Raw genomic sequence first — 13,799 nt, forward strand, 5'->3', positions numbered from 1 at the left:
TAATTACTATGTTTTTTCTGTAATATTCATCCATTATACTGGTCTTATATATTGTGCTTATATCTTGTGATGCTTGAATTGGTTAATTTAATCCCTTTTATTCCACTGACAAACATTAACTGATATTAGATTGTTTATACTTATTCTAGCTGTTGTTCCATAGCAGACTTTCAGATTATGTCTGTGTTTAAATGTTAATTTAAACAATTTTGCTTTAATCAAAAAAAATTAGTAAAGTTCTGTATTTTTTTTGTTTTAAAATATATTTTTATCAGTTTCTCTTTATCTCCATAAGGTATCGTCGGGGAGTTCACAAGTGCATTGAGTGTTGTTCCGAAATAAAAGATTTTGCAAACCATTTTCCTACATATGTCCACTGTAGTTTTTGCAGATACAACACTAGCTGTAGCAAATCCTATGTAAATCATATGATGAGGTAAGATGAGTTAAATATATATAATTATCAATTAAACTATAATTCAGCAAGTTTGGTTTTTGAAAACAGTTACATATTGGAAGCCAATTTTTCTTTTCAAGGAATTAAAAACATCAAGCAGTAGAGATCTTCTAGGATGATGCCTGGTACTATTTTCCAGTATAGTAACTCAAAATTACTGTAACTAAAAGTGTAAGAACATTTAGACTAATGAAATTAGGATAGGTCTCTTAGGGAGATGGATTTTCTTTGGGAATTTTTTTCCTATGGGATTTTCAAAAATGGTTATTTTCAAAGATAAAACTTTAAATGTTTTAAATACATTTACCAAATACATGTAATTTCATGAGTGTTATTCTCTTCAAAGCAATCACTATGAGAGACTCCAAGATTTTTCAGTGATGCTAAGATCTTTATTGGATCTCTCTCTCTCTCTCTCTCTCTCTCTCTCTCTCTCTCTCTCTCTCTCTCTCTCTGTAATCCATCTGTCTGTCCATCCATCCATCAAACCATCTATTCTTTCCTGGCATTCAGTCAGTGAAATGAAAGACTATTCTAGTCATGATGCGATTGTTGGAATTCTTTTTCATTAATTCATTCAACTTAGATTCTGTTTGAGTATCTGTTATTTACTCTGTGCAGAGAAAGCCTTCACAGCCTACATTATTTGTATCTCATTAGTAGGGGAATCCTTCAGGGTAGAATTTTATTTTTTAAAAATAGACAAAAATGTTCAGATATAAACCAGTTAGGGTGATTATTCAAAGTAAGGTTACGTCATTTTTTTTTAAGTTTGAATTAAAGTATAATTAATAAAAGTGATTTTCTTATAGATCGTAACATGACCTGTGTTACTTTCTGGTCATTATCAGCTACTCCTTTCAAGGATTCTCCCACCCATTTTGATGGCTTCATTCAGCACCTCTCTCGCAGTCCCCCCACACACACACACACCCCACCCACCTTGATAATTAGCCTGATTTCATGGTGCCAGCCTTCTTTAGTGCCAGCATTTCACATCAACTTTTAAGTTATTGTACCCTTTCTTAACCACATAGCATTTCAATCTGATCATATACACTGTTTATTTCTCTTGAATTCCTGTTTACCCCGTCACTTTCAGGGCTTTGACTCCTTTTTCCAAAGTCCAGCAGTATCCGTCTAACTTTATAGTCAACCTTACCCTCAGGGCCATCCGTTTTGATTGCTGCTTTTACACCTTTAGACATGCTCACCTGGCACAAAGGCCAGGGTGAGACTTGAACATCTTCTGAACTTCATGCTCAGTTCTAGAATACCAAACAGCACTTGATTGAATCAACACTTGCTCTGACTTCATGATCTTCAACTTTGATTGGGTCCTGTCTTTTTTAAGTACTTATTTTTATCTCAATGTCTATTTAAACATTTTTCAGTATGCTAAAGATTTTATTTTAGTGTGTTAGTTGTTAACCTGGCCTACTAATTATTCAGTTGGAGCTCATCATTTTAATCAATCTTTTCAACATCAATTTTTTTTCCTATTACCTTTATCTGGACATTGATCTCAGAAATCAGAGATGTTCCACTTCTCCAAAGTTAACCTTGTCCCTTATCTCTTCCAGTTCTTCCACAACCTTATTCAATTAACTTGCTACTTCATCTCTTCTCTCAACCAGGGACCTTTTGTTTACAGACATTTTCAGGTGTTTTTTTAAGATGAAGGAGATTTATTCCTACTGCCTACTTTCCTTATATCTTGTTTTTCTCTTACTGTTTTGTATTTGTAAAAACTTGCTAGCTTGTTTGTGATTTATTTCTTTACCCTTAAATTTGAGTGTCATTCCCACCTACCAACTAACCCTGCCCCTTTAAAGATTATCTGCCATGTACTTACTACTACATTTTTTCACTTTTTTAAATTCTTAGAACATGACTTCAGAGTTTTTGACATTGTTGTCACTCACTTTTGAAACTCTTCTCCTCAGCTTATGTTAACTGGTTACTACCATTTTTCTTTTCTTTTTGGGTACTCTTCTATTTCATTGCTTTTTGTTCCTTCAACATTTCGTGCCTCTTTACATTTCCTTTCTTGGTAACTTAATCACTGTCACTTTTACCTTTCAACTTTAGATCTTCCCATTTCAATCCTCTGAGTTCCAACTCTGTATTTCTAATTATTTTATAGAAATTTTTACCTTTGACTCTCTGGCATCTAACAAGAACGTAAATAAGCCAAACATCATAATCTGCAGCATTCACACAACTACCACCTAAATACTCTTTCAGGGTATCATATGTGACTGTGGAACACCAACTGGAAACACCTCACTGTCCCAAGTTTCTTAGGCTCATGAACATCTCTGGATCTGCCAGTGTGGATCATAGCTTCCTGAGATTCCACCTTCTGCCTACTGCCACACTGCCTTCCAACTACTGCAGTGGTCCCTCTCCTCAAAGGCAGGCCTCAGGCATCCTTTCTCCCAGTGTACGCCTGTGTGGAATGTCTCTTATTCTGTGACAAATACGGACTAACCAAAATGGGGCTTTAATTCTGCCCTTAACTTACAAGGGATCATGTTGGAAAATATTTGTTTTCTTAAACCAAGGATCATCCCACCCTTCTCCAATTTATCATAGGGTTCCCACCTGTCCTCCTGTAGCACTTCCAAATCCATTCTATTCCAAAATATTTCCAGTTAGCTTCACTCCCTCTGTACCCTTTTCCCAGTTCCCAGAGAGCCGCAACCCTGCAATTCATCATCATCACACAAGTAAGCTTTTACTCGTTGTTAGCTTCTTATGGAGTAGAAAGCTTCCATTGCCACTCTTAGGTTTTGGCAGGTCCCCTTTTCCTTTCGCTCGATTTCACCAGTACCCGATTTCACCAGTACCCTTGCTTCACTCAGCTGCCTTTGGTATCTCCCATTGATTGGCCCACCAATACCTCTCCTCATTTTGGATTCTTGTTATAGGCTTGAGTTCTGTATATACAGAAGTTGCATTGTCTCCAGATGAGTATCTTTAATGCCTATCTCATATCGCCTTTGTACTCACAATTGGTCTTTTTCCCTCTGGTCTCCTGTCTGCCCCAATCCATTCTATAATGAGTCCCACCCCCATAAATTAACTACTCTTCTCCAGAGTAAAGTTTCTTCCTGTACTCACTTTTAACAGTGGTTTTTCTTTATTCTTTGTGAGTCCCTGGAACGCCCCGTCCTTTCTTTCAGTTTACCTTTTTCTTTGAAGCATCTGATCACCACCACCACTCACAGGGATCATTCCTTACTTTGAGTTCTGTACCATTCATCTGCTGTGCTTTTTATTATATTTGTTTGTGTCTGTATATCTCCTTGAGAAGACGGGGCTCTTTGTATTCACCATGTCACCTACCACATTGTAAACAGAGAGTAATAGTCATTATTTATTGTAATTATAAAAGGCTCTAAATAAAATCTCAAAAGAGGATATTCCAAAATCTTAATGCAGTTGGAGCATTTTTGGAACAAGACTCTTTTGAAGAAGAGCATCATTAAACATGTAATTTTAAAGTGATTTTTTTAAAAAAGCATTATTTGGGGTTGGTTGTTTTATTTCACCTTATTTGCTTATAGCATAGGTAGCAATATAAGTCATCTAAAAAAAATCCAAATGAATTGCTGTGTAATACTGGTATTATTCCTCAACATGACATATAAGAAGGCTCTTTTTCTGCATATAGTACAATTAACAGTCATAAGTATTTTAACATCCATTTTTCTAGTAGAGTTTGCTATTTGCTAAGAAGTATGGCAAGCTGCTAGTGAAGAATCAGACAAATCTGTGTTTGAATTCAAGCTTCATCATCTATTTGTTACCTTTGTGACTTTGGGCAGGTTACTTAACCTGACCCTCAATTCCCTTTTTTTGAAAAGAAATTTACTGTGATTTTTAAAGAAAATGTACTTAATGTGCTTCATAACATGATTTGCACTTATGAAGTATTCAAGTAATCATTATTTCTAAGTTGTCAACATTAGGTATTGTGGAAAAGTCCTTTAATTTTCACAATTTAGTGGGAGAGATGTATTGACCTAATTTAGTGTGATAAACAAGTGACTATGAGCACAGAGGAGGTAAGAACAAATTCTTTAAAGAAGAAATAGGAAGGTGTTCTATAAATGACATTTCACTTAGGTTTTGAAGGATGATTTAAAAATTTTCAGGAAAAAAAGGTGGTATAACAATTCATTCTTGCACAATGGATAAAACAGTGCAGACTTGTTACAAGATATGCTTGAGTTTATTATATATTTTATATAGATTTACTGGCATTAAATAATAACCATTGGAAGAACAGCTGGATTATTGTGATAGCATCATAGCTAGTCTACTGTCTGCAGTCCCCACCCACCCTCATTTTTTCCAATCCTTCCTTCCTTCTGTTGTTAGAGTAGGCCTACCTGGCCAGGTGAGTTATTTGGCCTAAAGTCCTTTGCCTTCTTAATGTTAATAGAATGAAGTTCAACCTTTCTGAAGAACATAAGACCTTTAAATATCTAATTCCTAACTACTTTTTCATCTCCTTCAACTCTTATTTTCTTGAAAATTCTTCTCTATCTTGCTCTTTGCCTGGAGCAAGGCAGTGGGGACTTTCTTAACTGAAATGAACTAACTGGTAGATGGCCGCTATTCCTACTACCTGAAACCACAAAACTTTTTATGTGTCACTATTGATGTATTCATTTGTTTAACAAATATTTATTAGGCATTTATTCTGTGCCAGCTGCTGTTTGACTCCCTCCCCCGCCTACCCCTACTGTGAATTTGAGGGCAATTTGCCTTCTTTCCTATTGTATCGTTAACCTCTATTCTAGTGTTTTAAATAGTAGTCATACCATCAATATTGATGCGTGTTTAGGAAACTGTTCCTTTTGTATTTCTTTGGAAGTAAAGTTGTTACTTATACTAAAACAAGATTATTTAGAAAATACAGTCAAAGGGATTATTATTGTGTATAAATTGAGGTACAATATATACACAATAAAATTCACCTATTTTTAGAGAATAGTTTAATGAGTTTTGGTAATTATGTCATCCTTTAACAAGGTAGTGAGATTTTAAAACATATACTTTATGTTTTCACTATATCGTAATAAAAAAATCTTAACGATTTTTTCTCTTAGATTTATTTCTATATTGTTATTAATTTTATATAGATTTAATTGACTATTAGAAATCTTCCGAGGATATTTTCTGGGGGTTATAGCTAGTCAAGAGTATTTTTCTCATATATACGTGCTGTGCTGGTGAGAGTTACCTGGTATCTGAGGGTGACCGTGTGACCATTAACCTGGTTAGTTGGCTACTTTGGATCTATCAGTGCTAGGTAGGGCTACTGCTTCTCAAACTTCAGTTTGCACAAGCATTCCTGAAAAAAGCTAGTCTCTGCTGCCAGCGATTAATGCAGTAAGTTTGTGGGGGACCCAAGACTTGACATTTCTAAGTGAGCTCCCTGATGATGCTGATGTTTAGTCTATGACTCTACTTTTAGTAATACTCTTTTAAACTAATCCTGTCTTTCTAGTACTGGGAAGCTTTCCTTACCAAATTTAAAAGGGTATATGAAACCTATTATTAGTCATAAAGTTTGGTTAGTGGTTTTCTGTTCTGTGCTTAGAGGAAGCATTGCTTTAGCTCATGAGTTCTGCTTTGATTTTTTTTTTTAAATAATTGCAAAGAACTCTCTAAATGTTTGATTTTAATTACAAAGAACTCTAAATGTTTGATTTTACAAATGGTGAAGAGTGGCATTTAGCTTGAATACTATTTACTTCCAGGATCATTTGGACTCTAGCCCCTTTCCCCAACACAAGCATGTTGAAATTGGAAAATGGTTTAAAAATGATGATTATTGATAACAACTCATGTTATAGCAAAAATGTTATTAGCAAAAATTTAGAATTGTTTTCAACTCTTAACAGATGAAAACATTAATTTGTACTTTACTTTTTTAAAACTTGAATATTTCCTTTTTTTGTGACGAGGGTCCTGATCATATAAGAATTTGCTTAGGGAAGTTTGTCATTAGAAAATAAATAGGTGAAATACAATATAAGATAAAATGTTGAATTATACAGGGATGACAAATGTTATTTTATTATTTATATCATGACCTTTTACTCAAAACTAGAAATTTTAAGTATAGGTGTGACAATAGCTATAAATTAATATGACTACTGTAGAATAAAATTAATAAAATCTGTTTTGTCTCTTCAGCTTTCACAGTAACCGTCCAAGTAAAAGGTTTTGTATTTTTAAGAAGCATTCTGAAGCGCTCAGGTAACTAGTTGATTTTTAAAAATTTTTTGTATTGAAAAATTAAATGACTTAAATTTTTTGTATACGTCTTTATTGAGATATAGCTCACATACCATGCAATTTTTGCATTTAATTTATACAATTAATCGTTTTTAATATATTCACAGAGTTGTGCAGCCATCAACCACAGTTAATTTTAGTATATTTTCATCACTCCAAAAAGAAACTCTGTACCCATTATGGTCATACCCATTTCTTTCCAACTTTCCCCATCCCTGAGTAACCACTAATCTTCTGTCTGTCTGTCTGTATAGATTTGCCTATTCTGGACATTTCGTATAAATGGAATGATACAATATGTAATCCTTTGTGATTGGCTTCTTCTATTTAGCACGTTTTCAAGGTTCATCTGTGTTGTATCTGTACTTCATTTTTCATTGCTGAATAATATTCTGTTGTATGGATATACCATAGTTTATGCATTTAGGTTATTTCAATTTTGAAGACATAAGTGCTGCTATGAACATTTATGTACAGTTTTTGTCTGGACATATCTTTCATTTCTCTTTAGTATATATCTAGGATTGGAATTGCTGGGTTATATGGTAACTGTTGATCTTTTGAAGATCTGCCAAACTGTTTTACAAAGTGCTTCCACTATTTTACATTCCCACCAGCAGTATATGAGGGTTCCAGTTTCTTCACATCTTTGCCTACATTTGTTATTATCTGTATTTATTGTTATACCCACCCTAGTAGGTGTGAAGTGGTGTCTCCTTGTGGTTTATTGTAACTTTTTTTAATCTAATATTGGGATGTCCAATTTGGAAATCTAAATATTTGCTACTGGGTATTACAGAGTTCCATTCATTATATCCTTAGACTAAAGGTATGATTATCCTATATTCTCTCGCTAAATTTGTTTCAGTAGTGACAAGTGGTATCAAGGTAAAATCTTCATGCATTTGCATTGTAAAAAGAGAACAAAAATTTCAACTTGTATCCTCTCCCCTGTGCTTCACCCCAGCACTCCCTGTCTCCTTCTTTTGCTTCACTTTTTTCTAGATCTATCTATCTTCATCTGATCTACTGTATATTTTACTTTTTTTTATTTTCTGTGTTTTTTACTAAAATGTGTGTTTAGATTTTTGTCTTTGCCAGACATCGATAAGTGCCTTGCACATAATGGGCATTCAGTAAATATTTGTTGAATAAATTAAAGTATAAGTAGGAAATGACTTATGTGGACAGTAGGTCCTATCTATGATGTTGGACCAGTAGCTCACAGGGACAAAAAAAAAATTTGATATAGTTTGAAAAGTATTTTAGTATTGATTTTAAAACATTTACTGAATTCAAGGAAATTGACTAAGCTATATTAGATGTTGCCTTTACTGAAAATTTTCATAAGAAGAAAAAGTTTTATTGCATTCAAAAGATAAGATTTTAGTTTGATTTTTTTACCTCACTGTTGTCAAGCTTGGTTGTGTGTTTGGTTTTCGAGTGAACTCTGTTATTGTAAAGCTCTGGGATTGTTTTTGTCAATTTGAATAGGTATCAAATTGAAAATTGGTCAATTTCTGTGAATAGAATATAGCATACTTATAATTGTATATAACAGTAATTTTTATAATCACTCTTTTATTGGAATGGAATATTCATTCTTTAGCTATTTATTATGCATCTATCATGTGCATAATGTAGCAGGTACTGTAAAAATGAAAGTGATGAAGAAGTCTTGGAACCGACCTCCAGGGAATGTAGTTTATTGGTTGGGAGATATGGGTGAACATAAGTCATTACAACAATGCAAGGAAGACTTCAGGAAGTACAGTGAGGGTTATTTATTTCAAAGGGGTGAGGGATTACTTTACTTGGAACGATCTGGATAGGTGTTAGGTATACTTTGCTTTAAAAGATGAGTATTGTTTATGCTGATAGAAGAGGCATTCAAGTGGGAATAGCATGAATAAAGGGGCAGAAATGAAAAAGTAGAAGGTATACAGACAGAATAGTTAGTAGTAGAATGGAGCATGAAGTTCATATAATAATAAGATTGAAGTCTGGGGCAGTAGTTTTGAGCTTAGAGCCAAAACTATTGTGAAAGTGTTGAAAATAAAGCGAAGGAGTTTAGACTTAATTTGGAGGGCACTAGAGAACTTTTCATGTTTTATATAGAATCAAATGATACTGAAGGAAGGTTGAATTGAAGATACCCTTCTTCTCACCTTCAATAGTTTCAACAGTAGGGTGAGTTATAGTTGTATGAATCCTATAGATTAATACTATTGTGATAGTTTTGAACGAATCCTATAGATTAAGACTATTGTGATAGTTTTGAATGATTTAGTAAGGACCTGAGTTAAAATGCTGAGGTGGTACTACCTTATCTTTAAGAATATGGGCTCTGGAATAAAAGAGTTCAGTTTTAAACCTGGTCCTGACTTTATCAGCACTTTGTCCTTGGTAGATTACTAAGTTAACTGTCCTCTATAAAAAGGTGTAAAATTATAGCACCTGCCTTTTTTGGGTTGTTACAAGATTTAGATGAGATATGTTTAAATTCATAAGCCTGGCACAGAATAAATACTCAATAAATTGTTAGTATTATAAAATTCTTGAAGATACAGATATAACTATAGTTTGAGCTTTATTGTTAGAGGAAATGATATCATAAGAAAGACAAAAGGAGTTGATTTGGAGAGAAAATACATGATTTTAGTTTTGTGAAGGTCAGTTTTGATGTGCCAGTGTAACATCTACATGTAAATACTCAGCAGACTGTTAGACTAGAGCAGGGTGTCCAAACTGCGGCCCGCAATCCATTTTTTATTGGCCCGCAGCAAATTCAAAAAATATATTTAGTTTACTTAAGCCAGGTGAGGCAATACGTACTTCACCTCAAGTGAGTGGCCCGGCTGTTTGTGTATTTTACCGCATATGGTCCTTGGTGAAAAACGCTGAAAAAAGTTTGGACACCCCTGAACTAGAGCTTCAGGGTAGAAGTCAGTCTATGGTATGTTCTTTGCTTGTATGTTGGTAAAACTCTTAAATTTTTAAAGCATGTGATGAATTTCAAAAGTGGATATATGTTTTGTTAAATTGACAACAATGACAGTGTTACATGATTTTTTTTTAACTAAGCAAAAATAATTTATGAGCAAGATTCTAAAGAATCTCATGGACTCCTAAGAGGAGGAGGTACAGCCAAAGCAAATAAGGGAAACAGAAAGACATCGATTACTGACAAGGTTTCTCTCTAGTCTAACCTGCTGTGGCAGAATGATCTTATCTTTATTATTTTTCTCTTGACTTATGTTCCATTCTCCTATCTCTGTGCAGACCAGCTCTCTCTATTGATGACCCAAACGTAGTATTTTCAGCCTTTTACATTTTTCCAGATCAAGAAATTTTCTTATAAATCCCAATTACAAATCCCTATTTAGAGAAAGCTTGAATTAGGCATTCCATCCTGGTCCAATTAACTATACACAGTAGAATAGGCATTTAGCTAGTACTTACCAGTGAGACCACTGTTAGTGTCTGTGAAGGCAGTTTCTTAATAGAAAAGACTATAGTTAGTCATTAAAGATAAGTATTTAAATCTTAACTTTCCTTAAGCTTTTAAGTTTAACTTAAAAATATTTCATTTAGAAATCAAGTACGTTTTAATCATTTTCCAGAGGGCCTTTAATTAATCTTTGATAAAATTTACTTAAGTTGAACAGACTAAAAGTTTTAAACAGTCCCATTTAGAATTCAAGTTCCTTTAAACAACTTAACATTTATACATTTAATATATTTTATTTTCTTTTAAACAGCACTTCAGATGCTTGACCCAACAAGCTCCCGAGTTCTTAACTTATAAATATAATAAATTAAATATATAATGGCTTTCTAAATTCTCTGAAACATTTACATAACTTTTGCAGGCTTAATAATATTTTTAAGTAACTTTCAACTAAAAATCAAAAGTTTAAATACAGTTTTAGTTAGAATCTTAAGGCCAGTGTCACATTCTGTAAAATGCCAGTTATCTTTATTTCAAATAGCAAATCTACACAGTTTGATATAATGAGTATAAAAACTATTCCTGAATTCAACAAAAGCTATTGATGTCTATGGGGATTGTTTCCCAGCTTTTTTGAAAATGTATAATCATCACATATTTCATTTAAGAACTACAGCCCTCAGTGAAGTTTTGTTAAGGAAACAAGTAGGTTAGGCTACAGCAAGTGGGCCAGTTCCAAGTGCTGGGATGCTGAGTAACTCAAGCTTTGGACTTTAGTAGTGAATTAACTACTTTAATTAATTCAGTGTTAAATAAGAATAGTACAAACCTTGGATGGTTGTGATGAGAATCAAATGAAATTATATGGATATAATTATAATGAAATAATATGAAAAAACCTTTAACACATACACGTAGTATGTAGTTGATGACAGCTACAACATGATCTATGTTTAAAGCCTTCACATTTCTAATTTTTCTCACATAAATAAAACCCTAGATTGTCAGCTTTGTTAGAGCACAGACTCTATTTTTTTCATTTATATTCACAATACAATACAAAATGGTGTACAGTAAGTGTAAAGACAGCCTTAGTAAATACGTGTTAAATGAATGAGTACTGTACTCTTGCATTATAGATGGGCAGAAGCACAGGTAGATTGTGACTTGTTGAAGTAACACAACTTGTTAGTGGAGCCAGGACTGGGCAGTAGGTCTCTTGACTCATGGCTTTTAGCAACTAGTATGAGAGATAAACATTTATAAAGAAAAATAATGTCTGTAAATAGATGATAGTATAATTTGCATATGGTTGTGCCATTTTCTAGAGAATCGTTTCCATTATACCAAGTTTATATAACAAAAATGGGAGTGATATTTATAACACAAAAAGCAAATTATGGAAAAATAATCATTGAACTAGTATGTGGATTTTCATAAAGATAAAAAATCTTTTATACTTTTCTTCTTTTTTTTTTTTTTTCCAGGGGCATTACTCTAGTGTGCCTTAATTGTGATTTCCTAGCTGATGTTACTGGCTTAGATAATATGGCTACCCACTTAAGTCAACATGAAACTCATACTTGCCAAGTTGTCGTAGAGAAAGGTACGTGTATATATAATTGGTTTACTTTGGATTTTTGATATTTATTTCAGTATTTTTGGTGAGCCACAGTATAGGCTCTTTATGAAAGAGTTATTAACATATTTCATGCTGTTTTAAATATAAAACTTCTCTTTTAATTTCAGTTTCTGTTTGTATCCCAACTTCTGAACATCTTTCTGAGTAAGTTTAATTTTTATTCAGTGCATTTTACTTTGATGGATATTAGCAGAATTGCATTTTAAAATGTACCATTAATAGAAATGAAAAATATTAAAGTATTTTGTTTTTTTGTTTTTTTTAAAGCTGCTTGTTGAAATAGGTTCCTGCTCTATGGAGCTCGTGACCTGGTGCAAGACAAGTTGGAATTTCCTAAGTTCAAAGTTCTGAGATGTTTTCTTACACAAAGGCAGCTAAGCAGCCAAGTTCATGACACTAGCTCTCATTATTCAGCTTTTTTTCAGTTTCAAATGGGACTAGATTCTTATTCCACCTTATCTTTGTGTCAGGTTGACATATCTTAACATATGTTGTTTTCTCCGGTTGGCTCTCTCCAAAATAACTTCTGTTGCGATGGTCATTTCTTACTTTGCTTAAAATAATTTATTTTCTCTAATGTACTTGCCTTCAGAATAATACATTCCAAATGATATGGCTGTTTGTCTTTTTGTCTGTTTTGTCTGCTTTCTTGATTTCTTGTAAGTCTTAAGTGTTTAGGCCCAATGATTGTCTTTTTCCTCATTCGTTGTCTGTCATTGTGCTGTTTTTCTTATTTTTCAGATGCAGAAGCAGCCCAGAGATTTCAAAAAATGTCCAGGATACACCTGGACAGTGTCCCCCTTCGACAGACACAACTGATGCCTGTTCTCTCTTTCCAAGGAATGTGAATAATTTGACTGTGGGACCTGCTCTAGGTTGTGGTCTCAAGAAATCAGATCTTGGGGAGACTCCCTTATTTCATGGCTGGCCTCCCATAAGGATGATGCTGATTTAGCCAAAGATGGTCTCAAAGCCCACCAAATTGAGCACAAATTTCCATTGGGGACTTTGGCTCTTGATCTAAAACTTGTTGGTCACTTCTGGCCAAGAAAAGCCCATTGAATCAATGCTTCAACATCCAAGTTGAAGTTTAATCATTTTGACTGCTGCCCTTTAAATCTTCTTCTAGCATGAATGCAGTCCAGGGAATATAAAAGCTCTGGTTGTTAGAAAACCGTGGTTATTTTCATGTCCTTGGAACAACAGGTCTCTACAATTATGTTCTAAAATTACAGTTATTTTTACTGTCATTTAAAATATATTGCCCAATACTAATTCTGTAGTTTTTCAACAATACCAATTCTCAGATTTTTTATTTTTAATAAATTAATTTTGATAGTTTGTTTTATGTTCTCCAAATTTATTTTATGATGTCTGTTTTTATATTCTTTCCTTTAAAACTGTTCAGTGTTTGCTTTGTTTTGTTAAGACTTCCAAGAGAGTCCCTAGAATTCTCTACAGATTCCCTATAACTGCCTGTTTAACAGCTTTTTTTTTTTTTAAAGATTTTATTGGGGAAGGGGAACAGGATTTATTGGGGTACAATGTGTACTTCCAGGACTTTTTTTCCAAGTCAAGTTGTTGTCCTTTCAATCTTTGTTGTGGAGGGTGCCGTTCAGCTTCAAGTAATTGTCCTTTCAGTCTTAGTTGTGGAGGGCACAGCTCAGCTCCAGGTCCAGTTGCCATTGCTAGTTGCAGGGGACACAGCCCACCATCCCTTCCGGGAGTCAAACCGGCAACCTTGTGGTTGAGAGGACGCGCTCCAACCAACTGACCCATCTGGGAGCTCAGCGGCAGCTCAGTTCAAGGTGCCATGTTCAATCTTAGTTGCAGGGGGTATAGTCCACCATCCCTTGCGGGACTCGAGGAATCGAACTGGCAACCTTGTGGTTGAGAGCGTGCGCTCCAACCAACTGAGCCATCTGGAAGGC

General features: G+C 34.1%; 1 protein-coding gene across 10 annotated transcripts in view; it reads left to right on the forward strand.

Annotated features, from left to right (window-relative positions):
• The window catches only part of ZNF280D (zinc finger protein 280D), a 105,007-nt gene that overhangs the window by 61,963 nt on the left and 29,245 nt on the right, over nucleotides 1–13,799 (forward strand). For 9 of the 10 annotated variants that reach the window (XM_033108022.1, XM_033108027.1, XM_033108028.1 and 6 more), the window contains 4 exons: nucleotides 296–436; nucleotides 6,674–6,736; nucleotides 11,714–11,832; nucleotides 11,976–12,012. In XM_033108022.1, coding sequence (XP_032963913.1) covers nucleotides 296–436; nucleotides 6,674–6,736; nucleotides 11,714–11,832; nucleotides 11,976–12,012 — 360 coding nt within the window. Of the gene's footprint in view, nucleotides 1–295; nucleotides 437–6,673; nucleotides 6,737–11,713; nucleotides 11,833–11,975; nucleotides 12,013–12,609; nucleotides 13,066–13,799 lie in introns of those variants that run through there. The other variant, XM_033108031.1, reaches the window with a different exon arrangement.

Source organism: Rhinolophus ferrumequinum, chromosome 6 (assembly GCF_004115265.2).
Source record: "Rhinolophus ferrumequinum isolate MPI-CBG mRhiFer1 chromosome 6, mRhiFer1_v1.p, whole genome shotgun sequence".
NCBI classification, from domain to species: Eukaryota; Metazoa; Chordata; class Mammalia; order Chiroptera; family Rhinolophidae; genus Rhinolophus; species Rhinolophus ferrumequinum.